Below are 27,944 nucleotides of genomic sequence, written 5' to 3'. Positions count from 1 at the left end.
AAATCCAGAGAGGCAGCAGCAAGTGAGCCGAGTTATCCCAGAGAGGCAACACTGAGGGGCAGCGCAGTTGCTTCAGTCAAGCAGTTTGATTTGGAGAGAAGAAAAATCGCTCAGTTCTTGAGGCCAAGAAGGAGTCCTAGAGAGCCGGAGAGACGATTTTCTCAGCATCCAGAGGCAGAACGACTTCATCAAAGCCCAATCAGAGGCAAGTCGTCTAGCCAGCTACGCAGAGGTTGATGAAGTGCTCCAGAAGACTGAGTTTTGATAGGGAAAGTCAAGCCAAAGATTGCCTATGGGAGAAGGGTAATTCCCTTCAGTATTTTGCTCAGATTTGCTTGCTTTTTGGATTGCCAGTTGGGCATAAATAGTTGTACTCAGATTTCACTGCTACATAATAAAATAAAACCCTCACTACTACACCGGTTTTCCCAAGTTGTGTTTTTCCAAGGACATTGGTGCAAAAATAATTGTGTTATTTTATGTGTGTGATAGCATTTCTTCCAGTGTTTATTCTTCTGCAATTTTATTTGTGTAGATTGCAGTGTGAGTTATTCAGTATTTGTTGTAGGAAACAGTAAATAGATTGTTAAAATTAATTAACAATTAGGAGAATAATTTCCAGTTGCTGCAATACGATTCTGGTTTCAGAATTTTCACATGGTATCGGAGCGCAGATGATCAACCGAAGAGCTCAGTAATGAAGAAAGAGGGAGTTTTGTTGTTCAGTTTGGGCAGCAGATCGAAATCCCATAAGCAGTGCAATCACTTTGTCAAGAGGCTGAGTTTCTTGAGGAGATTCGACTTTTCTGAGTGAGGGACAGAAAAAATTTGATCTCTCCAGATCGAGGGATTCCTGAGGCGGAGGGAGGAACCCAGTATTTTTGGAGAGAAGATCTCTAGCTGGACGCAGTAGTTTTGCAGCAGCTACTAGAGAAGAGCTAGCGTCGAGTGGAAGAAGAGCACACACTAAGAGAAAATTTTCCTCGGGGAACTTCTAGTCTCAAGAAGTTTGATTTCCCTTGCAAATCAGTAGTCATTGTGAGCAAAGTTTCTCACTCCTGAAGGGAGTGCGAATAGCCTTGCAGCGGTTGATCAAAAGGGAAGAGGAGATTTTCGACATTTGTTGAGATGGCCACTACTAGGCTTCGAGATCAAGATAGGTTGGATGGAGCTTCCAACTATGTCATCTGAAGGCAAGGATGTCCTTCCTTCTAGATGAATATGGCCTGAAGACATTTATAGATGTAGTGGTAGTGATTCCCACAGATGCAAATCAGCTTAAGGAATACAGAAAGGAGATGGCGCGTGCGAAGAGGTTGATCCTAGATGCAGTTCGGGATGACATTGTTTCACAAATAGTTGGTAAAGGTATTGCCAGAGAGATGTGGGAGACTCTCTCCACGCTATACCAAGGCACTTTTGAGTAGTGGAAGATGTACTTAGAGGAGAAGCTGAGATGCATCAAGATGCAGAAGGGGGAAAGCATAGACCCCTTCCTCACTAGGATTCAGGAGGTCTGAGATCAATTGTTAGTTGTTGGGGCAGCGCCTCAACCCACAGAGCTAATGCGATTGGCACTAAACAGTGTCTTCGAGGAGTGGCAGGTATTCGTCCAAAGTATTTTGGGCAGAGATACCTTGCCAAGTTGGGACAGGATGTGGGGCGATTCACAGTAGGAGGAGTTGAAACGAGCTCCATCAGTGGCAGCAGAGGATCAAACCAGGTGAAGGAGGAGGAGAATGTGGCTCTATCATCTAAGGGTCCCAATCAGGGACAAGGGGAGTAGAGAAAGAAGAAGGACCTGTCGAAGGTCAAGTGCTTCAGATGTGGTGAGCTTGGTCACTACAATACCTAGTGTCTTCTCAGGAAGAAGGACAAGGAGGAGATGCAGGACCAGCAGGCAGCATCAGCAGAGATCAATAGGCTTTCCTCCAGGCTGGAGGAAGACTTCGCCATGTTTGCTAGCATTCCTCCAGGAGTGAGGTGGGCAGATTTGGTTCTATAGCCCCAGAGCACTACAAATGGGCAGGATCCTTGAGGAGTCCACCTCTTGGATCAATACATTGCTAGTGGGTCCACAGTATTCAGTAGCAGGATAGATCAGTGACAGTAGATGCAGTCAGAGGCCGAGTGACAGTTGCAGACTAGTAGCAGTCAGATGTTGGGGAGTGCATTGCAAAGTTGGCAGCAGTGCCAGTTGGCACAATGCAGAGTTAACAGCAGTGTAGATTCTTCAATGACAATGCAAAGATGTTAGTAGTAGTTAGGACTCGGGAGACAAATGCATCATGTTGATCACAACTGATTCAGCATTTAGGATGCTTCTCAATTGCAGTTGTTGCAGTGGCAGCCGCAACAGATGAGAGGGAATTGCAGTGCAGATGCAATGTTGGCAGTAGTTCAACAGGGTCAGCAGCAACACAAATGCAACGTATATCAAATTTGTGCAGTGGTTGGTGGGCAGTAACAGCCAGACATCAGCAGCGTGACAGGGATGATGCAGAGGTAGGGTGCCGACACAGGATGTGCAATAGAGCACTAGAACACATTCCTCGCTAAGAGGGAGTGTTAGTTTTTGTAACATCGAATGTGTTCTAGCCACAAAATTTTGTGGAGAGGCTAGAATACATGAGATCTACAAAACCCAAAAATCATTTCTGAAAATTCTGCCTAGAAGTGACTTAATTAGATTATTAGTCAGTTTTTAAATATTTCATAAGTCTAAACATAGGAAATATGAATAATTAATCATAACTAATTAAGTCAAGGTGTGAATGTTCTAGAAACTCCCACGGATCGACTTCATGTTAATGCTAGCCATCAATTAAGAGCTAATCTTTGTCATTGGAGTCCCAACAGAGGATTATAAGAAGAAGTAGATGGGAACTTGGAGAATACACCTGAGAGGTTCGATTTCATGAGCAGATCGATTTCCAGAGTAGCGGCAGTGGGTTGCCAGAGACAGAGCCAGTGAGATAGAAGCAGTGAGTGAGGGGCAGATACAGTGATCCGGAGGAAAGATTTTCCAAATCCAGAGAGGCAGCAACAAGTGAGCCGAATTATCCCAGAGAGGCAGCGTAGTTGCTTCAGTTAGGCAATTCGATTTGGAGAAAAGAAAAATCGTTCTCAGTTCCAGAGGCAGGGAAGGAGTCCCAAAGAACCGGAGAGAAGATTTTCTGAGCGCCCAGAGGCAAAACGACTTCATCAGAGCCCAGTCAGAGGCAAGCCATCCAGCCAGCTATGCAAAGCAGCGCAGAGGCTAACACAGTGCTCCGTAAGGCCGAGTTGTAATAGGGAAAGTCGAGTCAGAGATTGCATGTGGGAGGAGGGTAATTCCCTTCAGTAATTTGCTCAGATTTTTTTGTTGTTTTGATTGTCAGTTGGGCATCCATAGATGTAATCAGATTTCACCGTTACATAATAAAATAAAACCCTCACTGCTGCATCGGGTTTCACAAGATGGGTTTTTCCGAGGACATTGGTCCAAAAATAACTGTGTTACTTTATGTGTGTGTGATAGCACTTCTTCCAGCATTTATTCTTCCGCAATTTTATTTGTGTAGATTGCAGTGTGAGTTATTCAGTGTTTGTTATAGGAAACGGTAAATAGATTGTTAAAATTAATTAACAATTAGGTTAATAATTTCCAATTATAGCAATAGGATTTCAGGTTTCAGAATTTTCACAGTGGTGAGTTCAAACACTATAGCACTCAGTGTCCTCAGAGGAAGAAGCACAAGAAGGAGAAGCAAGAGTAGGCAGCAGCTTCAGCAGAGATTGACTAGTTGTCCTCTAGGTTGGAGGAAGATTTCACCTTGTATATAGCTATACCTCCAGGAGAGAAGTGGGGAGACATTGAGCTCTAGACTCCAGAGTTGAAAAGAGTTGGGCAGGGTTCATTGAGGTGAGCATCAGACAGGTATTTCCTCTTGGATCATTACCTTTGTTATAGGGGCCCGCAGTATTCAGTAGCATGTTGAATCAATGGTTAGTTCTTGACGGGCAATTGCAGTCAAAAGCTAAGGAGCGCAGTGCAATTGCAGCGTAGACAAACCCAATGGCCAGCGCAGACAAACCCAGTGGCCAACGCAGAGGCTAGTAGCAGTCAAAGACTCAAGAGACAGTTGTAGCATATGGACACAGTTGATTCAGTATTCATGATTTCATTTACAATAGTTGCAGCAACAACAGCATGAGATCAGTTGCAATGCAGTGGCAGAGTTGGCGACGATTCATTTGTAGAGTGCAGTGTTAGCAGTAGCACAAATGCAAGGTGGTTCAGCTACAGTTGTGGCAAATGAATCAGAGTTGCACAGTAGCTGGTGGGCAGTGGCAGTGGTCACAGTTGTCAGTCATCAGCGACGTGTGTGGAGGATGTTATGGAGACCGAGTGAAAACCTTCCTTGCTAGTGGGGAGTGTTAGCTTTTGTAGCATCATATGGTGTTCTAGCCTTGACTTTGGTCAAAGAGGCTAAGAAACACTAGGCCTCCAAAACCCATAAATCATTTCTAGAAAATCCACCTAGAACTAGCTCAATTAAGTTAATTAGTCAGTAATTAAATTTTTCCTAAGTCTAGCTTAGGGAAAATGATTAATTACCAGAAATTGATTGAGAGAGGTGAGATTTCTCTACAAACTCACATGGATCAACTCAGAAATGATCTCAGCCATTGATGAGGACTTAATCATGGTCATTGGTCAACTAGAGATTATAAGAGGATGTCAATGGGGTTGGAGTGAAAACACATCGAATCACATTTATGAGAGCCAATGAAAGCTAGGGGAGCGAGTTCCATGGGCAGATCGAGCTATCTAGTGCAAGATTCAGTGTTGGAAGAAGGTTTGGGCCAGACAAGGAGGATTGAGGGAGCAGCAGAGCAGTTGTAGTCGGGAGGCCAAATTATTCTGCAAGAAAGCCATCCAGGAAGAGCAAGTAAGCCAAAAACCCAAAAAAAGTGTCAGAAGAGGGTCGTTTCAGTTGTCGGAGGCCGAGAGATCACCCAAAAGGCAGAGCGACTTATTTTCAGTGACAGAGGGAATCTAGAAACCCCAGTTGGAGAAGTTCCATTGGCTGTATGACTTGCCCAGGCCAAGAGTGCAAGCAGCTAGTCATGCAGTGCGAGCAGGCCAAAACAAAGCCGAATTATTTTGGGAGAGGGAGGAAATGCACCCATATATTTTGGCAACGTATTTTGTTGGAGGATTGCCAATCGGGCATCAAGATTTGTACTCAAATAATGTTGCTGCATAATAATAAAACCCTCATATGTTGCATAGGTTTTCCCGCATTGGGTTTATTTGAGGACATTTGTCCAAAAATAACTGTGCCAAACTTTATTGTGTATGTGCATATTATTTCTCAGTTTCTAATTTACTTTCTGCAGTGTTTTATTGCGAAGAATTAGCAATATGAATTATTTGTTATTTTGCAAGTAACAAAATAAACTACATAATAATAATATCAGTTTAAAAAATAATTTTCAGTTGCTACTTTTTCAACCGAATTTTCACATGGTATGAGAGCAAATTTGATCAGACAAGAAGCTCAGAAGTGGAAGGAAGAAAACGTCCAAATTCAAAGGGAGTCTAGCAGTTTGATTTCCAGGCAAAACACTGGACAGGGGTTCGATTTCCAGAGACAGGTGGTCGGAAAAGTTCGAATTTGTCCAAAAGTGATTCTAGCATATCAGTATTTTTCATAGAGCAGATTCTTGATCTAGGCGTAGCTGTGTCAGCTCTAGACCCAAGGCTACCAGTTGATCTATGTATGATCAGTTACCTCTATATTCGAAACCATTGCTACGAAAGGATGTGACATATACCCATAGATAGGGCATATCACTTTCATATAAATCAACAAATAGACAAATCATTTTAATATCTTGTCTTGCTTCACTTAATTTTCATTTTATTCTCAAAAAGATGTCTTTCTGCCAAGGAGATACCTTATTATTTTTATCAATCAATTGTAATTCAAATCCATTTTTCTAACATTTACTTGGGAGATAATATTTTAGAATTTTCTCAAGGCTTAGAGGTAACAAAACTATAAGTATAATATATTAGTGAGAGAGGCTAGTAGATCAGAAATGTAATAACGGAATGTGTTTGTATGACATGAACTCATCAAAACCAAATGATATCCTACTATTTTCATTTACCCCTTTTGCATATGTCGGACAATAGCTTCAGGGATGCCATCCATTTTGATCAGCTCGGTCGCAGCCTTAGGCTTTGGCCCCTACACAAACAAGGCATACACATTTACAAAGACACAAAAAGAAACACAGCATTGGTAACATGATCTCGCAAAAGAATCAATTTGCAATGATTGAAAGAATCTCTAACATACAAGCAAGGCACATCCAATGAGTTTCAAAGCAATCAAAGCTAGATATAATTTCTTTCTAACCAAATTTCAACTTATCGATATTGCAGACAAAAGTTATGAGGAACTTGTTCAAAAACAAACAAATTTTATAAAGTAACCATCCAAGAGAAGCTAGCTACTTTCCATACAATGTTCCCTTGCTATCAATCAATTGTTTTATGTACATATTCCACAGATAGTGTATAACATGTTAGCAAGGTTGTTGCATGTAAATAATCCATACAAGAAACAATGTATATACTAGTACAGTCTCATGACAAATAATTATAACGATTTAATACTTAATGTACGTGAAAAATTATATCTTTAAATTACTTTTCATATCAATAGGGGCTTCATCATGTTGCAAACAATGTTTTAAAACTCCGACTCCGATTCCGACTCGGCCGAGGGTCGACTCCGACTCCGACTCCGACTCGGCCGGCTCGATTTCAATGACTCGGTCATTGTAAAAAATACATTAAATATTTATTTTTTATAAAAACATATAATTTTAAAGATTTTCATTCATGTTTCCAAACACACAGCATTAGAATATAGATAGAAGACAACATATGATCAAAGTAGGCTCATGAATATATCCATTATATCAAAATGGCACCCAGTGCATTGTCCAATACATACACGATGATGATATAGAGATCAAAACAAAAACACATAACCAAGGAGGCTATAAATGGCCTCTACAACAAAAGTCTGTGACTAGTACTATTGGCTACTGCTAGAGTTGCCAACATCAATTGCCTCAGTATTACTTGGGAGTAGGAGCGAAAGTGGGGAGCGAGAGCGAAAACGGGAGCGGGAGCGACATTTTAAGAAGCTCCTGGTTTGGGAGCGAATCCCAGAGGAGTTCGACAACCAATGTCACTAACATAAAAGTACATAGAGGGATTGGTGCTCTTGATTAAATACAAGTTCCATACCCTAATACATGACAAAAGTCAATGGAAACATTGCAATCCTGAAATCCTGAAAAATTGATAAGTATGCTGGATTTTGAATGAAATCTAAAATTCTACTTTCTCCGTATGAAATCCAATGAGGCCGAAACCACTCTCAAACATCCTGAGTCATTTCATGGTAATGTTAAAAATTTAAGTAAAAGGATGAAAATGAAGATTAAGGAGAATGTCACTTTTACTTTAAGAATTTAACATTACCATGAAATTTGAATAGCATATCAATAGTACAGAGCATTTCAGTGTGTTAAATAGGTTTTGGAGGGGGAAATGGACCCTAAATAGCATTTAACTAATTCATACAACACATTGGAGTCCAAACCAATCAGCAAACACCTTAAAAAATCACTAAAAAATTGTTAAATTGCTGTTTTACTAGTGTTACAGGCCACTATTTGTGACTCGGCCGAGTTGGCCGAGTCAGCCATGACTCGGCCGAGTCATTCAATGACTCGGCCGAGTCATGGCTGACTCGGCCGACCGGACCGTTCCAAAGGCCGTTTCAATGTTTGAGGTGCCGGCTCGGATCAACCCGGCCGTTTCGGTTTCGAAACGGCCGTTTCTTAAAACCATGGTTGCAAAGATTCACAAGGCTCATATTTGTACAAGACGATGAGGATAGGGTTTAATAAACCTATTGATATGGGAATCAATAAATGACCCATATTAGATAGTATGAACTATAATAAGAAAACATAATAATCACTTGGGAAACTTGTTCATTGACTATGTTGGTTAGCCCTGCGTGAAAGTTGCCCATATTTGACATGACTCAATACGCCAATGAAACTTGGTCTATCAAAATCATAAGCGACACTGTAATGTACATAAATACACATTACATGGTCATTATATACATATTAATAATATATCAAATCAACCCCCAAAGGCCATTACACTTCAACCTCTTGACCAATCAACGAGTACTTGTCTTGCAACGAGAGCTCTTGTAGTTCATGGCATTTATCATTATAATACACACACACACACATCAATTTCATTCTCCTCTTATATTTGGATTGGATGCTTTTATAGTCATCAAACAAGTTTGTCCATAATAGTGATATCAAAGCCTATCTGAACTAGACCTTTGGCCACATATTTTCAGAGCTTCTTTGAACTCGGCCCTTCGCCACAACACAACATTTGGCCATTTCAATTATTACTTTTCTGTTGTGCCTAAGTTTTTACAAACATTGCCACAATCACTACATTACATAATTTGGGAAAACAAAATAGATGAAGTAAAAAAATTCCAAACACCATCCAAAACCACTCCATTGCACAATTTGGGGAAAATTTTATCCATATATATATATATATATAGTCAATTTGGCTTATTTCAGGTGGCTGGGAAGAATGAGTCTTATCCTCCCCGCCCACATTCAACTCCCACAAATGACAAGTTGAGCAAATATACAATACCATAGTGATATAGGATGCTCCACAACCATCCAAAAGTTGCAACTAAGGGATGATCAACAATGCAAGAACCGGTGAGCAGGCCAACAAGCAGCAAGCACAATTGTTCAACCAAGGAGAAGCGAGACTCCCCAAATCCAAAGAGCTACAAGGAACCAGCAGCAGATCTCCATCAATATGAAGAAAATAACAAAGTGGAACCTCATATAATATGAGGTGTGACACATGGTAACCATTATCATAAGAGAACTCCACAAGATGAAGTTATTTCTCCCACTTGAACAACTTGTACTTAGCATATATCAACATGTCTTCAATTGCTTGGTTTAATCAGTCTGTCCATTTGTCTATAATTGAAAATTCATGCTAAAGTTTGGTTGAGTGCTTTCTCTGGAAAGCCTTTACAGAAGTTCAATGCAGAATAGATGTCTGTGTTTGAAACATTATTTTTGGCAATCCATGCAAGCTTGCAGCATCTTTCATAGAGAATTTTGCAATGTTAGAAGCTTCATGCGTGGGTGGGTCAGATAGGTATTAAGTGAGTTGCTTTAGTTAACTGACCATCACAACCATGATAAACTCATGATTCTTTATGTTGACGGGAAGACCAATGATGGAAATCATGGCAATCACTTCCCACTTCCAACTAGCAGTTGTATTGATCCTGAAGGATGTCGATGCCATATTTACTTTCTAACATGCAAGATAATTTGACACATATAAGCAATTGATCCTTGTTCATCCCAAGCCAAACAAGCAGTTTTCTTAAGCCACAGCTGTTTTGTAGTCAGGAAAAATGTCCTCTCAACAGAAATAAATTGATGAGATTTAATTGATTGAACATGTTTTATATTTGTATTTTTCTATTTTGCACTTTATCCTTCTCTTTTTATCCTTATTTGTATGTTATTGGAGGCTTGGTCAACTTTGGTAACTCTCCCCACATTTTTGTACACTATATATATATATATATATATCAATAGAAATGAGTGTACAGCATGTGTGCAATACCAAAAATCTCTTCTCATACTTTTTGTTGTGTATTTTTCTTGTCTGTGAGTATATTTTCTGACATTTCTGTTATTGCTCGCATCAGGAAGTCATTTTAGCAATCCATCATCACAATTTCTAAACTTTTCAACTAGTATAGAGCAAAACTAATATTTAGTGAACTGAATTGCACTTGTCTCTGTGAGTACAACTAAAGTTGCATTTATGTTTTCAAATAGTTCAACCTTCATTGTTCTAGAATTTTCAAGATATAGCCCTAGTATAGAACAAAACTAATATTTAGTAAACTGAATTGCACTTGTCTCTGTGAGTACAACTAAAGTTGCATTTATGTTTTCAAAATAGTTCAACCTCCATTCTTGTAGAATTTTCAAGATACAGCCTTTAATTTTAGAATTCATCCATTGAGAACACTTTATTATTAACTTGGTCTATAATAAACATTTATGTATGATCAACAATATGAGCTATGACAATTCAACATTTTAAAACCTATTATAACATTTGAGCTTGAATGACTATGGTATTCTACTTATGACACTGAACCTATTACTAATTCACTCAGAAAAAATTACACATTCCGACCTCACCTGTAGACTAATTAAATTTGAAGATTGCATTTTGGAACATGTCTCTTCTTAGTGATATGCCAAAAGTTGTTCCAGGCTTTTACCAACCAAGTAATACAGATAAAATGTTGCACTTTTAACACCAGCTCTGATTTATTTCTCTCACAATTGTTTTATCACCCAAATAATTTATGCTCAAATTAATTCTGAAACTGTGAAAAAATAAATACACTGGTGTTCTCAACTTCAGAAATAAAATATGCAGCGGAAAATTAAATAGGAAATTACCACAAGAGAGCAGAAATTCTGCCCAATAAATTTCCCTTCACTTTCTATTAAATCTGGAAATTTTAAAGGCCTATTCACAGAAAATACAGCAATATTAGAACCTGAAATTCGGCCCTAATACTTTGACCCAAGGAAGCATTCAGCCCCTCAAAGATGGCTGCTTTCGAAGATGAATTGGCCCTGACAGATCTCAGCCTGTACCTGCAAAAATTTGGCGCTCCTAGATGTAAGTGTACGCACTGGAATTCTCGGCCTGCTCAAGGAAATTCGATCTCCGAGTCTCGGCCCACCAGCGGGAAATTTCAGCCCTCTCTCATTGTCTTGGTCTGCTCAGATTTTTCACCCTCTCTCCCCTTCCAATTCTTGGCTCCCTTCAAGATTCTCGGCACTCACACAACTTCTTCCAAAAATCTGCTGAACACTCTTCCTCCTCCTCAATTACTAGAGCCTCTCACTCATGAGAAAATTGCTTCCTCAAAATAATGTATCTCCAACCTCTTCCTTAGGTTCTCCTTACAATTTCACTTGAGCCAAACCCCTAATCTCCAAAGTGATAAGGGCTAGGATTAAATTCTAACCCACTTAGTTCTAGCGGTGGAGATTATATCTAAGTCACTTAAATAGTTAAATTATGTTAAATTTGGCAACTAGGGCCAAACTCCACCTTGGACAGCTCATATGATGAAGTTGATATTTCTATTCGATTCCTCTTTCCGAGAGGTGTAGGATTGATCTAAAGATCATCTCATTTTGACATGTACAAATGGAATTATGAAATTACTTCTTTTATGGACAAATTGCCAAGGTTGGCCAGCAATCTAATGTAGGCTCAGAAGCCCAAAAGTCATGTCTCTTCACCCTCAACGTTGCATATAAATAGGAGCATCTACCTCATTTGGACACTCATCATCACTCACATATCTCTCTCTCTCCTCATCTGATTGGGTCGTACGGATTTCTGGGCAGCTTCTCTCCTCCACATGTGCGAAGGGCTGACTGTACTTTTCTGTTTTCTGTGTTGACCAAGTTGCAGCAAGTTTGACCAGCGTTGACCAGGCAGCAGTTGACCTTGTTTGACTGCATTTTTCTTGGGAGAAATTCTGTTTGGGCAAGCCACATTTCTTGGCACAAATTTCGAGGTTTACTGGGCTGTTTGACCAGCGTTGACTGCAGGAAAATTGACCGCAGGTTTGACTCCGTGTTAACCGAGTTTGACCGACTTCTTCTAGACCGTTTTGGGCTAATTCGGACTGTTCTTGGAGGCCAAATTGACTGGATTTGACCGATCTGATTTGGAGGAGTAATTCCGCTAAGTTGACCAACATTGACTTTCTGGTTAGGGCATCCTGTTGACTATAGTTTGACTGGACAGATTTGACTATGTTTGGGCAAGTGAATTTTGTATATTGTACTCTCTCTCTCTGCTGAACTTTTGAAGAATAATAAGAAGACTTGATCAAAGGGTTTCCCCACATTGGGGTTTTTCCCTAGCATCCGCCAAATATTGTGTCCTCTTGTCTTGGCTTGTCTTCTGCTTTTTATTTATGTTCTATCTGCATTTACTGTCATGTTAATGTGATTGCTAATCTAAAAATTGACATTGGGCTAATAAGAAAAATTGAAGTAAATTGCTCTTAAGCATAGAACATACCATTGTTATCTAAAACTAACATGGTATCGGAGTTGAGGTGAAGACAAAGCCCAAGCAAGAGTGAAAAGAGCAATCACTGAAATTTGTTGGACAAGGACAAGATTCAATCTGATTATCATGCATGGAAGATGTCTCTTGATTTGACTTTGGAAGAAAAGGATGTTATGGACTATGTGCAGGGAAAGATTATTGAACCTCCTTCAAATGCACTGTTTGCTGCTAAGACAAAGTACAAGAAAGGTGAAGTCAAAGCTAAGAAGATTATCAGGGATTCTATTAACAAGCATTTGGTTGCTTACATCTCCGATTTGAACTCATCTAAGGAGATGTATGACAGGTTGGTTGGCATGTTCAAGGTTAACAATGCAAACCAAGTCCTCTTTCTCAAAAACAAGTTGAAGGGCATAAAGAAGGGAAGAGGTGAAGATATCCAATCCTACTTGATGAGGATTACCGAGATCAAAAATGATATTCTTTCAATTGGAGAAGTTATTGCTGATAGGGAGCTCACTCTCATTGCCCTTGGACGTCTCCCTCGTGAATGGCATATGTTCAACACTATTATCCTCAACAATGACAGGATTCCAGGTTTTGATAAATTGTTGACTGGATGCACTCAAGAAGAAACAAGGATGATGGAGAGAGACATGCCTTCAAATAGGAATGAACCTATTGCATTCTCCACTCGTGCTAAAAGGAAGAACAATGCAGGTTCAAAGAAGCAATGTCAAGGAAGACCGGGATTCGAAGATGGAAGGGAAGATGCTTCATTTGTAACAGGTTTGGCCACTATGCTAGGGAGTGTCCTAATAGAAGGGATACACCTCAGGATGATGACAACAACCACAACAATTTCAGGGGCAACAACAATCAAAGGAATGGCAAATTCAACAACAAAGGAAAAACGAATGTTCCCTGTTGATTTGTGGTACGTCGGATGTGCTCTAACCTTGAAAATTGGTGGAGAGGCTAAGGCACATAAGATCTCCAAGACCCAGAAATAGTTTGGGGAAATTCCACCCGGTTGGAGAGATATTAAAATAATTAATATTTTTAATGGTTCCTAAATCTAAACATAGGAAAATTAAAATATTAATGGATATTAATATAAAACTGAGTGAGAATGTTCTAAATGACATGGATCAAGCCAAATCTAATCTTAGCCGTTGATTAGAGAGTTAATCTCGGTCGTTGATTAGAGATTTAATCTTGGCCATTGAAGACTCGACAGGAAAAGTATAAGAGGAGGCTTGAGGGTCAGTTGGAGACACACCAAGATTGATCAGTAAGTTCGATTTTCTGAAGCGGGGTTTTGCTGAGAGAATCGAGCTAGTGATCTGTTGCAGCGAGGGGCAGTTCGGCACGAGGCCGAGAATACATAGCAGAGAGGCAGAGATAGTACCAGAGAGACAGCGCAGAGCCTGGAGAGGTTGATGCAGAGGCAGTTGAGTGCTACGCAGAGGCAACTGGGAGCTACGCAGAGGCTAAAGAGGCCAGCGTGGTTGACGCAAAGGGTCTGAGAGCTGACGTAGAGGCTTCAGTAGCTGCGCAGAGGCTAGCAGAGCTGATGCAGGGCCAAGAGGCAACACTGAAAGAATTTTCGTGGGGAAAACTGAGTGCTAGTGAGACGGAAAGGGTGACGTAGTTCCTGCAGAGTAACGTAGAGCAGTGGAAGCTGCCATAGTTGTTGTGGGATTGTTCATCTGGTGATTGATCAGTGGGAATATCTGTCTCTGAGGAGAGGTACTACTGCCGAGGGCATTGTCTGTTGGGTGAGCCATTTCTAACACCCTAGATGTATTCAGAAACTGCATAATAATAAAACCCTCATATCTGTTGCACCGGCTTTCCTACATTGGATTTTTTCGGGGACGATTGTCCGGTGTGTGTGTCTTAGTTATTTCAGTGGTTAATCTGTATATGAGTTAAGGCTGCATTTGTGTTTATTTTCAGTGTTTATATTTATAAATAATTTGTTAAGGAAAAGAACAAGTGGGAGAAAATAAACCAGATAATGCAGTAGGGATTTCTAACGTGTCAGACTTAGAAATTTCAACACTCCCGCTACTCAACATGGAAATGGTCGACCTCCTAAAAGATCAAGAAACTCCACGTATGATGTGTTGAAGTTTATAAGTTTACTTAGTTAGAAACCCTCCATGCACTTTATCTGATTTATTCCTACCTGCTTGTTATTTTACTTAACAAGTTATTTACAATTTAAATACTGAAAATAAACACTAGTGCATGCTCAACATATTACAGATCAGCAACTAAAAGAAACAGAAACAAACACACCATATGACACCATTATTTTTGGACTAATGTCCCCAAAAAAACCCAATGTGGGAAAACCAGTGCAGCTATCTGAGCGTTTCTTATTAAGCAATATCAGAATACAATCTAGGTGTCAAAACTGGCCTACCCAACAGAGAATTTCCTTGGTAGTAATACCTCAGTTTCTGACAAATCTCCTAGCTGAAACCCCGAATAATCCTTCTAGCACCAACTCAACACAAATCTGCCCCAGAAACCCCAGCGTCAGCCTCTCTGAGGCCCTGCGTAGCTCCCGGCTGCCTCTGCATGGCCCTGTGTGAACCTTGGCTGGCTCTGCGTCACTCTCACCGACTATTGCACTGCTCTCCCGGCACTATCTCTGCCTCTCTGTCTCTCTGTACTCAAATGCTCCTCAGCTGCATCCCCCGACCACTAATTCTATCTCTCTTAGCAAACCCCACTCTAGAGAATAGAATGACTAATCACTCTAGTGTACTCTCCAAGTAACCCTCAAGCCTCCTCTTATACTTTTCCTGTTGACATATCAACGGCCAAGATTAAGTCCCTAATCAATGGCTAAGATTAGATCTAGCTTGATCCATGTCTTTTGGACCATTCTAACACAGTTTCATATTAATACATATTAATATTTTATTTTCCCTAAGTTTAGACTTAGGGACTCCATTAAAAATATTAATTATTTTAATATCTCTTGAACTGTTTAGAATCTATCCAAACCCTTTCTGGGTATTGGAAATCTCATATGCGCCAACCTCTCCACCAAATTTCGTGGCTAGAGCACATTCGATGCTACCCCAAGTGATGAATCTAATGTTGTAGACAACAAACAAAAAGAATTTTATCTTATATCTGCCCTCTCTACTGCCTCTCCTCCGAATACCTTGGGAAATTGGTTGATTAAGAGTGGTGCCTCAAGGGACTTCACTGGGTATAAAAAAGCTCTTTCAAATCTGATAGAAAAAGATACAAATTTGGAAATCATTCTTGGGGACAATGTCACCTATCCCGTGAAGGGAGTTGGGAATGTTACTCTTCAATTGAATCAAGGTAACACCATTCATCTACAAGAAGTACTATATGTACCTGATCTAAAGAAGAACCTGGTATCTATCTCGGCGATGGAAGACAAAGAATTCAAGGTGGCATTCATCGATGGAAAGGTACGTGTTTGGAAAAGAAATTTCAAAGAAGCATGTACTCTTGGATTCAGGGTTAATAGCCTATATCAAGTTGGAGGAAGTCCATTGGGAGCTATGTATTGCGACACATCTCTTCAATCCGAATTATGGCACCAGAGGTTTTCTCATCTACATTATAAGGCTCTACCCGATGTGAGGAAGATGGTGACAAGTATGCCCGAATTTAAAGTAGAACATGAAGGTGTTTGTTAGGGATGTGCCGAAGGAAAACATACAAGGGGAACATTCCCCTCAAGTGATAGCAAGACTACTGACATTTTGCAATTGGTTCATTCTAATCTATCTGGTATGTTGCTTGTGACATCACTAGGAGGATATTTATATTATGTTATCTTTGTGGATGACTTCTCTCGCAAAACTTGGATTTATTTCTTGAAAAAGAAGGACGAAGTGTTCACATGGTTTCGTTCTTTCAAAACCTTGGTCGAAAATCAAACAAGGAAGAAGATCTAAATATTGAGGACCAATAATGGAACCGAATATGAATCAAATGAGTTCAATGACTATTGTAGAGAAGGTGGCATTAAGAGCGAGACTACTACCGCATATACTCCCGAGCAAAATGGAGTTGATGAAAGTAAGAATCGTTCCATTATAGAAGCCACTCATGCCATGCTTCATGATCAAAGCCTTCTGAAGTTCCTATGGGCAAAAGTTGCCAACACTGTTGTGTAAGTTCAAAATAGATGCCCTCATCAAGCGTTCGACTACAAAACTCCCGAAGAAGTTTTCACTGCTAAGAAACTTGATGTTTCTCACTTTAAAATTTTTGGTAGCCCTGTGTATTTTCATGTGCCGGAAGAAAAGAGAAGCAAATTGGATGCATCTGGGAAGAAAGGAACATTTGTGGGCTACAGTGAAACTTCTAAGGCATATAGAATCTATGTGCCTGGTCAAAGAGAAGTAGAGATAAGTCATGATATCACCTTTGATGAATATGTTACCCTTGGGAAGATTAGTAACCTTCATATTCCAAGGAAGGACAAAGAAGCGGATACAGGAATGCAGGGAGAACCGCAGGATGAGCCAATGCCCGATGTTGAAGGACCAATGGATCCCATTGATCCGCCTCCTCATGAGCCCTCCTCCTCAAAAAGGAGACCCTCATGTCTAAGGGAAACTCGAAGATGCCGAGAATCATATTGCTCCAAGGGGAACTTTTCATGAAAGTAAGAAGCCAAATAGGTACCAAGGGTACTTAGTTTCCATGAACGCCATTGTTCAATTTAAGTCTTGCACATTCGAAGAAGTTGTAAGGCACAAAGTTTGGAAAGATGCTATGAACAAAGAGTATGAGTCAACTACGAAGAATGATGTCTGGGATGTGGTTCCTAGACCGAAGGACAAATCCATTGTCACCTCGAAATGGCTCTACAAGATCAAGCATGGAGCTGATGGAAGTGCTGAAAAGTTCAAGGCCAAATTTGTTGCTCAAGGCTTCCCTCAAAAGGAAGGTGTGGACTACGATGAGATATTTGCACCAGTTGCTCGATATACCACCATCTATTCGATTATAGCCCTTGTTGCCTCACAAAGATGGAATCTACACCAGATGGATGTCAAAACCACCTTCTTGCATGGTTCAATTAAGGAGGAAGTCTATGTAGAACAACCTGAGGGGTTCGAAGTTCAAGATCGTCAAACACATGTATGCAAGCTGAAGAAAGCCCTCTATGGGTTGAACCAAGCTCCCTGGGCTTGGTATGAGAGGATTGACAGTTATTTGATGAAGCTTGGATTTACAAGAAGTGAAGTTGATATGAACCTTTACTTTAAGGTTGAGAATGGCAAACCTCTCCTCTTGGTACTTTATGTGGACGATCTCTTTCTAACAGGTGCAGACCCTTTTATTCATCAATGTAAGAGGGAGTTGGCTTTCGAGTTCGAGATGACGGACCTAGGACTGATGCATTATTTCCTAGGATTGGAAGTCTGGCAAAAGTCAGGTGAGATAGATTTTCCTTTCTCAAAAAAAATACATTGTGAAGTTACTTGAAAGATTTGGGATGGTGGATTGTAAGTCTGTGACTACTCCAATGGAACTTAACTTCAAGAAGTTATGCGGAAGTGTTGCTGCGCCCGATTTGGGAAATCCTTCTGAGTATCATCAACTCGTGGGGGGCTTGATGTTCTTGATGAACCCCGTCTGGACATATGCTTTGCAGTGAATACATTGAGTCAGTTTATGGTCGAGCCTCATCACATACATTGAATTGTTGCCAAGAATCTTTTGAAATATCTTCGGGGCACAATCACCTATGGGCTGAGATACAATGTCGGGAATGTAAGGCTCCATGGTTATTCTAATGCTGACTGGGTTGGCAAGTGTGGTGGATTGTAAGAGCACATTGGGATGTTGCTTCTCTCTAGGTTCTGCTTCGATATCCTGGAAGAGCAGGAAGCAGAAATCGATTGCTTTGAGCACCATCGAGGCCGAATATATTGCTGCTAGTATGGCCTCTTGTGAAGTTGTTTGGTCGAGGAAGCTCTTTAGTGAGTTGTTTGGACATGTGCTAAATACCACCGTGATCTTCTGCGACAACCAAAGTGGGATTCGTCTTTCTGAGAATCCCATGTTTCATGACCGCTCCAAGCATATTGATATCAGGTACCACTTTATCGAAGATATGGTACAATGGGGAGCAATAAGGCTCCATCACATTGGGACTGATGATCAAGTCGCAGATATTCTTACAAAGCCCCTGGGGAAGGTCAAATTCTTAAACTTTTGTGAATGACTTGAAGTCATGGAGAGACCCTCTTATGAGGGTCCCGTTTGAGTTGGATGTTGAGCTTTGGAAGCTCCGGGGGGCTTGGGGTACTTCTTGGAGCGATGAGCGACCATAGGGTGAGTGGTTCACCTTCCCCTAGTGGTGCGTTGTGTATAGGGTGAGTGGTTCACCTTCGCCCGTGATACCCCATGATGGTTGAGATATGCATAGGATGAGTGGTTCACCTTCTCCTATGGCATATAAGCAAGATGAGTGGTTCACCATCTACTATCGATACATCCTACCCATGTAGTCTGGGACTCATGGGAAGTACCTCTCATCTGGCCAATGAGTAGGGAAATGAGGATATGGACCATAGTAGTACCAATGGATACATCATGTACTACCGTACTGCCTATGCTAGGATGTTTGATATTGATCTAGGATCAATGAAGACCGACTTCGAGTTAGTGGAGAGAGAAATGACAAACTCTCAATCATTTCTTCTTCATTATTTCTCCATGGTTGAGCAGAGCAGAGTATAACAGGGATGTCAGAGATGGTACAGATTGACCGATGATTTGGCAGATGGAGTTCTCCCAAGTTGAGAGGGAGTATTAAATTTGGCAACTAGAGCCAAACTCCACCTTAGACAGCTCATATGATGAAGCTGATATTTCTATTCGATTCCTCTTTCCGAGAGGTGTAGGATTGATCTAAAGATCATCTCATTATGACATGTACAAATGGAATTATGAATTTATTTCTTTTATGGACAAATTGTCAAGGTCGGCTCGCAATCTAATGTAGGCTCAGAAGCCCAAAAGTCATTTCTCTTCACCCTCAACGTTGCATATAAATAGGAGCATCTACCTCATTTGGACACGCATTATCACTCACATATCTCTCTCTCTCCTCATCTAATTGGGTCGTACGGATTTATGGGCAGCTTCTTTCCTCCACATGTGCGAAGGGCTGACTATACTTTTCTGTTTTCTGCGTTGACCAAGTTGCAGAAAGTTTGACCAATGTTGACCGGGCAGCAATTGACCTTGTTTGACTGCATTTTTCTTGGGAGAAATTCTGTTTGGGCAGGCCGCATTTTTTGGCACAGAATTCGAGGTTTTCTAGGCTGTTTGACCAACGTTGACCGCAAGTTTGACTCTGCATTGACCAAGTTTGCCTGACCTTTTTTGGACTGTTTTGGGCTAATTCGGACTGTTCTTGGAGGCCGAATTGACTAGGTTTGACTGAGCTGATTTGGAAGAGTAATTCTGCTAAGTTGACCAGCGTTGACTTTCTGGTTAGGGCATCTTTTTGACTGCAGTTTCACTGGACAGATTTGACTATGTTTGGGCATGTGAATTTTGTCTATTGTACTCTCTCTCTGCGCTGAACTTTTGAAGAATAATAAGAAGACTTGATCAAAGGGTTTCCCCACATTGGGGTTTTTCCTTGGCATCCACCAAATATTGTGTCCTCTTGTCTTGGCTTGTCTTCTGCGTTTTATTTACGTTCTATCTGCATTTACTGTCATGTTAATACGATTGCTAATCTGGAAATTGATATCGGGCTAATAAGAAAAATTAAAGTAAATCGCTCTTAAGCATAGCACATACCATTGTTATCTAAAACTAACAGATTATTTATCCATAGAAACTTTAGCCCAACAGCCAACATTAATCAATAAATTAATTAATTTGTTTTTTCTAAGTTAAAACTTAGGAAAGAAATCATAATACTTTCTCCTCTCGAGCAAGCACCTAAAGAGGACTCTCCTGCATGCTAGACACTTAGGCTTTGCAGAAGACCTTCCCATGCTACAAACATCAACATAAAAGACTAAACTACAATTGCTGCAAGTTTCAAACACGAGGCAAATTTTTCTCTGATGGTTTGCACCTTTTTCCTCTTCTCTGCCATCTACATTATAATTTTCTAATTTGTGTGTGAAAATAATAATCATGAGATGAGCATAGGTTTTTCTTTTGCTGCTTATTTATTCAACCAAGGAAAATATGTTTTGTTTTTACATACATGTTTTCTACAACAAGAATGTCAATAATGCAGGAAAAACCTATGATATGTTCAATGGCAATGACATAATTGGAAATGCCTCTTGTTGGCTAGCTGTAATGAAACTGTATTTTTGCTTTGCTGAAAGGATAACACGGAATCCATGCTCTCATATTAGGCCATAAGTCCTTAGAGAACCAAAACAACCCCACAGAATTACAAGATGAGTTTTTGAATGCCAAGGATTCCTCATATGAAACAAAAATTGCATTCAACTAAATACAAGGTATTGAAGGGTGAGGTGCATCAAGAAAGGAGATCAATGGCTTCGATGATATTATGCAATATATGTTGAGATGTGTATGTCCAAATAATAATTAGCCATTATATCATTCTCAAAAAAGTGGACAAACAGAAATTGTGTCTGTACACAAATATAATAGGTGAAGTCGCAAAACTAAATGAATCAATGATGGCAGAAGTACAACTGCAAAATAACATCATGATGAAAAGCTCCTTACCAGAAGGTTTATCAAAAGATACCACGGAAGCTTGGAGAGCATGCACAAAAGATATAACGTAAGCAAAACAACTGATAATGAACTAACTTGGAAAGAAAAGTACCCATGTTATGGAATGAGCAACTTTCCATGCAATTTACTTGAAAAACAGGTTATTCTGGAAAATTCCATATGAAATGTACCCAAAAACAGATCTATCCATCCACACCGAGGCTAGAGCAGAGTAAAACCTTAATGAGATTAGACAAAGCCCAAGCTGCAGTTCTTGCTGTTGAAGCCTTGTTAGATAACATTAGCCGTGCAAGAGGCAGCAATGCTCCTTGTGCTAATAAAATGTCTCTAAACTCCTCTCCTTCTCCAGCAACATTTCCCAAAGCCCATGCACACTGTTCAGCCACAGGTACTGAACTCTTTTCTGTTCCAATGAATGTGAAACTCATTAATAATCATTAATCACGGGAATGCAAGCACTAACATTTAAAAGCTAGTTTTTGTGAATAATCTTTAGGAACAGATCCCACATAGAAAACACCATCAATATACTCTCTGTTGCAGTCAGAATCCAGATACTCAGAAAATATAAAAGCCAAATCTTAGGACAAGGAATAAATGTATATGCTGTTTGCAAGAGAAAAGCAAAGCATGAAGTTACCAGGGTTCGCTGGAACAGGAACTGGGACATTACTTTTGGGAATCAGGGCGTGAGATTAAGTTCAGGTGCATCACATATAAACTCTTTTATATGTGAAAATTATTTAATATTTTATAAAACAGAATTGATATTTATGTGAGACGGAAAACTTAAAACATAAAATAAAATGAAAAAAAGTCCAATGGCATTTGTTAATCCCTGAACCAGCCAACAATGAAAATTTATAAATACCAAATAGCCTCAGTCAAGACCTCTAAGCCATATGCATCATCTTCATCTTCTATAACCTCGGTCAAGAGGTTCTCCAGATAATCATTGCTCTCAAGCACTGGCTCATCTATAGGGATTCTAATTTGGAATCACAGGTAAAAGCCCATGTGGTTCAATCTCCTTGTCCAGACCCATGGCATCATTTGTGTGTTCATCCCATATCCTGGAAGGGCCCACCTTGTATCCTAGATCTTGCTAGATCTGGAACTGACTCTTGAACAGGCTCTAACTGTTGGAAAATGTAACTAGTTTTGGTCTTCATAATTTGTACCATTATGTATTTTATGTAAAAAGAAAAAGAAAAAAAAAGGAAATTATTATTATTCTTCTAAACAAGCATGTTCTTCATGCTTATAGGTTTATGACTCAAAGAGTCAAAGTCCTATTTGGACCTATTGTAAAAGAAAAACAAAAAGAATTTTAACTATGTATTTTTGGGTCAAAAACCCTCTAGATGCCAAGTCGGCCTACTTGTCAAGTCAACCCTGCTCCAAAGGACATGTCCATTCGCACCCCTCTAGACAAGTATAAATAAAGAAGTTGGAGCTCATTTGGACATATACAATTTCACTGGATTTGATATGAAATTTCGCAGAAGCAAGGAGAGCCAAAAGTTTGAGGAAAAGAAGGGTTTTCTCTTGAAGTGAAATATATGGAAGTTCTGCCTTATTACAGCTCTTGTTGAAGATATATTGCTAGTCTCTTGATGGGGGATTTTGTTGTGCAGATAGAAAGGTTTGAATTGGCATCTAGAGGTTTATGGGTCTTGGATATCTCATTTTGATCTGATTCTATAAGAAGAGAATTTTCTAGGTTTTCCCCTTGGAGGGGTTTTGCCCTTGCTTGGAGCCTATATCTTATGTTCTCTGTTTCTTGTGATCTTCATATTTACGTTTTGATAATTGTTTGATGAATAAAAACATAATTAAATGAATAAAGAGCCAACAGATTTCACAAGCAGTTACCAAAGAAAGGAAAATCTAATCTAATCATAAAGCCTCCCAATTTTCCAACACTAACAAAGTTGTTCCTGTCCTCCAAATGAATGTGTGAGTGAATCATACTATTCGAGAAACTCAAGCTCCTTATTGTGTAATTCTAGGCTACAACTTACTCTCTTTATTCAGGGTAAACAATGCATTTTCATCTGCTCTTGGATCTTTTACTAGAATGCGTGGATAAACTTTCACTAAGTCTTTTGTCTTTGTGTGTCCCAAGTGGTTTCTCTTCATTGAACAAAAAGAAGAATAAATGCTCCTATTCTTCAAATAAGACTAGGAATTAGTGTAACAAACAAAGTTCAATTCGCTCTGATACCAATGTAACGAACAAAATTCATACTTCACAATAATCTTCAGAACACTTGGAATACAAAGACATCCATTGACGATAGAAATATATATTTGAATAGTGTTTAAAATAATTGATGAAATATGATATTGATTACAAATGAGGGCCCGCTTACATACCTAGGCAGGTGCCCCTTCATGAATGGACATGTCCTTAGGGACATGCCCCTTTAGTAACTAATTGTTAGTTAATTAATCATTATATATGATTATCATTATTTATATTATTTTTATATATATAATATTTATAACATTGTCTTCCTCTTCAAAAAAGCATTGCCCTCAAAGCTTATTGTTGACAAGGCATGTCATATGTTTCTTTGTCTTGTAATCTTCAGGAGTTCTTCAAGTTGTCATCTTTGATGATAAATAAAATTGTCGAACTGAGAAGGGATCTGACCATCTTAAATCAATCTTCTATGGAATCTTGCAGTTAGTGGTTATTTCAAATGACTTTTTATCATAAGGCAGAATTGTAGTGACACCGGCATTTTTCGGGACATAAGTCACTTGTCTATGGTCTAAGTGATATGGATTTGTAGATTGGCTGAGATGTTTGCTTTTATGATTTGAGTGTAGATAAGGAGTTCTTGTGATCTCATATCCCCTTATCTTGTTTGTGTCGATTTCTTGATTTACTTGAAGTATTTGATTTCCTTTAGGTGTGGAAGTCGCTTGGTTAATCGCTAGATCTTCACTTGAAATCTTTGTCGTTTGAACTGCAACATCTGAATATGTTTTTACTTCCACTGGTTTGTCATCATCTTGAGTTGTGATATTGACTAGATCAATATTCATTCCTTTTTCTTCAACTTGGATTGTTACATTTGAAGACTTCGATGCTTATTTCATGATAAGTTCTTCTAGTTTGTTTTTCAATGATTTCTTATCATTTTTAAGTTTCTTAATTTGAGTGAGTAGATTTTTATTGTGATTTCTGAGACGTAAGAGTTCTTCATTTTCTGAGTCAACTTTATTTTGACATTCAAGCTTTTCATCTTTTAAATCTCTTATTTGTTCTAATAACTTTGATTAAGGTTTTTTAAGTGCAAATTTTCTTCTTCTTTCTCTAATAGAGTCTCGTTAAGTTTCTTCCAAAACATTCCTTTTCTTGTTTTAGTTTTTGCTTCTTAGCCTTGTATTTCTTGGTCTGTGCAAGTATTTTTTCGCTATGGTTTTTTACATGGGAAACTTCTTAATTTTGTCTGTGATAATCTTGTCAACTTCCTTCTGCATATTTTGCATAGACTTGACCTTCTTGGAGGATTATATTTGAGATATATTTTATGTCTTTTGGTGTTACAGAATTCGGTTTCAATGTAATGTCCTATAGTGTTACTTTTTTCTTCTAGTAGGAAAATGTCAAAAACCTCTTTTTTGTATTTGGGATGAAGGACCCTGGTGTTCCCATCCCTACGCATTGAGGTAGGTTTGATCTTGCCCATTGTCTTTGTAATATTCCTAAATGGAAATATTAAGTGTAAACAGAAGCATGCACTAGACAATAGCAGAGAAGTTATAAACAACACCAAGGAGAAGCACCCAACACAATTTCAGAACAACAGCTAAGACATTCTATTAAAATCTAGAATATATTGGAGTACAATAGCAAGCAATAAGTGCACTTGGGCTTGAATAAGCAAGCTGAAGCAAACCCAGGTGAGATAAATGTCTCCAATGAGTAGAAACTTTGACCCCAGATGGCCTCTACGTTGAACCAGGAAATTAGTTGCTACTACTGCTAGAGAATAGCTCGAACCTCCCACTCGAATGCCCGAAATGGTTTGAAATTGTTGTTGTAGCCTCCTCTTAATTTTCTCCACAGAACTCAGAAAGGAATTGGTCCCAATCCTTCACACTGGAAAACTCACAAAATGGTGCAAAATACCAGCTGAGTCAATGATTAGCAAAACGCATTGTTGAACAAAAGGGGATTTTTGGCCTGAATACTACCCTGAAAATTCTGTAAATCTAATTGAAAACTCTCCTTCAAACACCCATAAAAACCCAGAAAGGGTTGGACCTCGTTCCAACCTTCTTAAATTACCCCCAAATTGTGTGAGCTCCCTCTTTAGATGGGTAATTCATAGTAGTCATACTGCCTAAGAAACAACTGCCAAAGCCTAGCTGAGAACTCCTCCAAGAATTCTCCTTGTGTCCGCCATGAAAATCCTCACACCCAACTCTGGCTCAAGCTCGCACAACCAAGGTGCTCCTCTAATGACTGCACAGGCCCAGTCAATAGCACTTCTGCGTTGGCCCAAGAAGAAGAATTTTGGCCTGTATGTAGTCCACTCAACCTACCCCTCAAACCACTGCAAAAATGTTGTTATGTGCCATGCAAATGGGCCTCTAAATTTTCAGAACCAACACTAACATGAAGCTCACTCCCCTGAGATGTGCGTGGTCCTTTACTGCACCCAGCCTGCTCCTCAATAGCTCGAATTTACTAGGTAAACCCTTTGGAACAACTCCAAGAGTGCAACAAGGCTCCCTTAGGGTGGCACTCGAAGTCCACTGAAGTAGGAGTTGAGATTTCCCGTCGGAAATCTCGTGTGCTCAAAAGCACTCTGTTGACCCAGCTAGCCAACTTGAGCAAACAACGATTCGGATATCAAATTAGCAAAAAGTCCCCAAAATGAGTGCTCCACCTCCCATTTATAATTTTTGCCCCCTCTCTTTCCTCACCCAATGAATTTCCTTTTTCCCCCTTCTCTCTCCAAGGGGTGCGTATTCCGTCATGGAGTGACCCCCACCTTCCACTAGCTCCATGATTTTCCTTTTTTCTCTAAGTGGGTCCCCCTCTTTACCCAAAAATTATATCTTCTTTTGATTTATCCACTTTCCTAAGTTTTAAGGCCAAAATATCTCCCAATTGCCAAATTGTATAATGGAGATTCTTCTTAACACAATTAATTAAGTGGGGATATTACGGTCCTCCGCACCAAAATTGCTTGTCCTCAAGCAATGCCTGAACAAGCACCCTCTCGATCAGCTGATCAATCACTGCAAACAATACCGGGGTCCCAAATGTGCCACTGAGTCATCCCTGATCTCTGCATTATCCGGCCATGGGGAAATCCCTTGATAACAGGATCCCAAGCCACTCGGATCACCATGAAGCATCCCTCGCTCCACTCATTGCCCAACCTAGCATGGGCACTAAACATCCTCTGCATACTGCCACTAAGTAAAGCATCATGGTAGAATAAAATCTTGATCATCTCCTCGTGACACTGTTCTACTAAATAGTCCCTCTCGTGCACTTTAGGAGTAGAACCCCACAGATGCAATCCAATCCCTATGGGATTGAACCCTCATCCACATGAGCTTCCCCTAATCTCCCCCTGTTGATCACCTTGCCACACTGGTGTAGTCCCCCACACCATCAATGAATCACTAAAACCCAATGGAAAATCAGGATGACCTTCACCTATAGAAACCAGCTCACCTCTACAGGTAGCTAAACTACTAAGTCCTGCTATGCCAGAATCCCCTACCATCGCAGAATGAACCTATTATGTTAGCATCATGACACTCCACTCATGCCTAACTCCTCAACATACTCGTACCGGATTCTCCTCTCTGGTAACGCTCAACCACTATATCTATCATGATCAGCGCTATACCCAACCTGGTAGGGCAACTCAACAATGCTTGAGTCCACAACTCTACGGCTAGCCTCAATCCTAAGCAGCCACTTGCCTCGCCATATGATGATGATCTCAGTGATTCCCCATGTGTCAGGCTGGGAAAGAATGGGATCATTCTCCATCGTAACCTTGCTCAACGAGAAGTGGAGTAATCCACTCGTCACTCAGATCCCTGGATTCCCCAACCATATGGTGAAAAATCTAGGGGGCAACAAGTGTCAACGATTTCTCTTAATTTGATAATCACATTGCAATTATCCACAATAAAATTACACCGCAAAAAATAAACTAGAACTGAGAAAATAGATGCACACACACACACAATAAAAATGACACCAAAATTTTTGGACAATAGTCCTCGGAAAAACCTCGAAGGGAAAATCGGTGCATCAAATGAAGGTTTTTTTTTATTATGCAGCAGCAAAATCTGAGTACATAAATCCGGATGCCCAAACTCGCAATCCTCCAACAAAATAATCTAGCCAAAATATTTGTGAGACAATTTGTCTCACTCGGCAACTAATCCAACTCCTACAATTAGCTCTATCTAGGCCACTCGAATGCCCCTGTGTCAGCCTTTGTACAAGCCTAGCACAGCCTCTACTTGCACTACCTGAGGAGCTAACCAGAAACTGTCATTTCGCCTGAATTTGCCTCTAGAGATGACTTGCTTGGCCTCCTAGAAATTTTCCTCACCACCAGCACCTGAATAGACCTCCTCGTCAGCTGGAATGATTTGCCCTTTGAAACTTATGCGCAGCCTCACTAAGGAAATAATGCGGCCCACTTGTTGCTGACTCTCCGGCACTGGAACTCCACCGGAAATCACTGCGACTACTCCCTCTCGCTTCTACTTTCCTTCTCGCTCGAACTCTGCAACTGGATAGTTCGATCTGCCAAGGAACTCGCTCTCTCTGTGTTTCACAATTGTGCTAAAGTGTATTCTCTTCATCCACATCGACCTACTCTTATAATCTCCCATT

At 40.0% G+C, this 27,944-nt stretch overlaps 1 protein-coding gene across 2 annotated transcripts in view; it reads right to left on the bottom strand.

The window, feature by feature from the left end:
- LOC149209136 (importin subunit alpha-9-like) overlaps nucleotides 1-27,944 on the bottom strand; it is a 279,111-nt gene that overhangs the window by 137,826 nt on the left and 113,341 nt on the right. For both annotated transcript variants that reach the window (XM_089396297.1, XM_089396299.1), the window contains exons 5-6: nucleotides 21,268-21,452; nucleotides 6,163-6,242 (exon numbers count right to left, since the gene is read on the bottom strand). In XM_089396297.1, the coding sequence (XP_089252423.1) occupies nucleotides 6,163-6,242; nucleotides 21,268-21,452 (265 nt within the window). The remainder of the gene's footprint in view (nucleotides 1-6,162; nucleotides 6,243-21,267; nucleotides 21,453-27,944) is intronic.

The sequence above is a fragment of the Pinus tabuliformis genome, chromosome 1_2, assembly GCF_031772625.1.
Source record: "Pinus tabuliformis cultivar Carrire ecotype Pingquan chromosome 1_2, CPIR1, whole genome shotgun sequence".
NCBI classification, from domain to species: domain Eukaryota; kingdom Viridiplantae; phylum Streptophyta; class Pinopsida; order Pinales; family Pinaceae; genus Pinus; species Pinus tabuliformis.
This window is presented reverse-complemented; position numbering and strand designations above follow the sequence as displayed.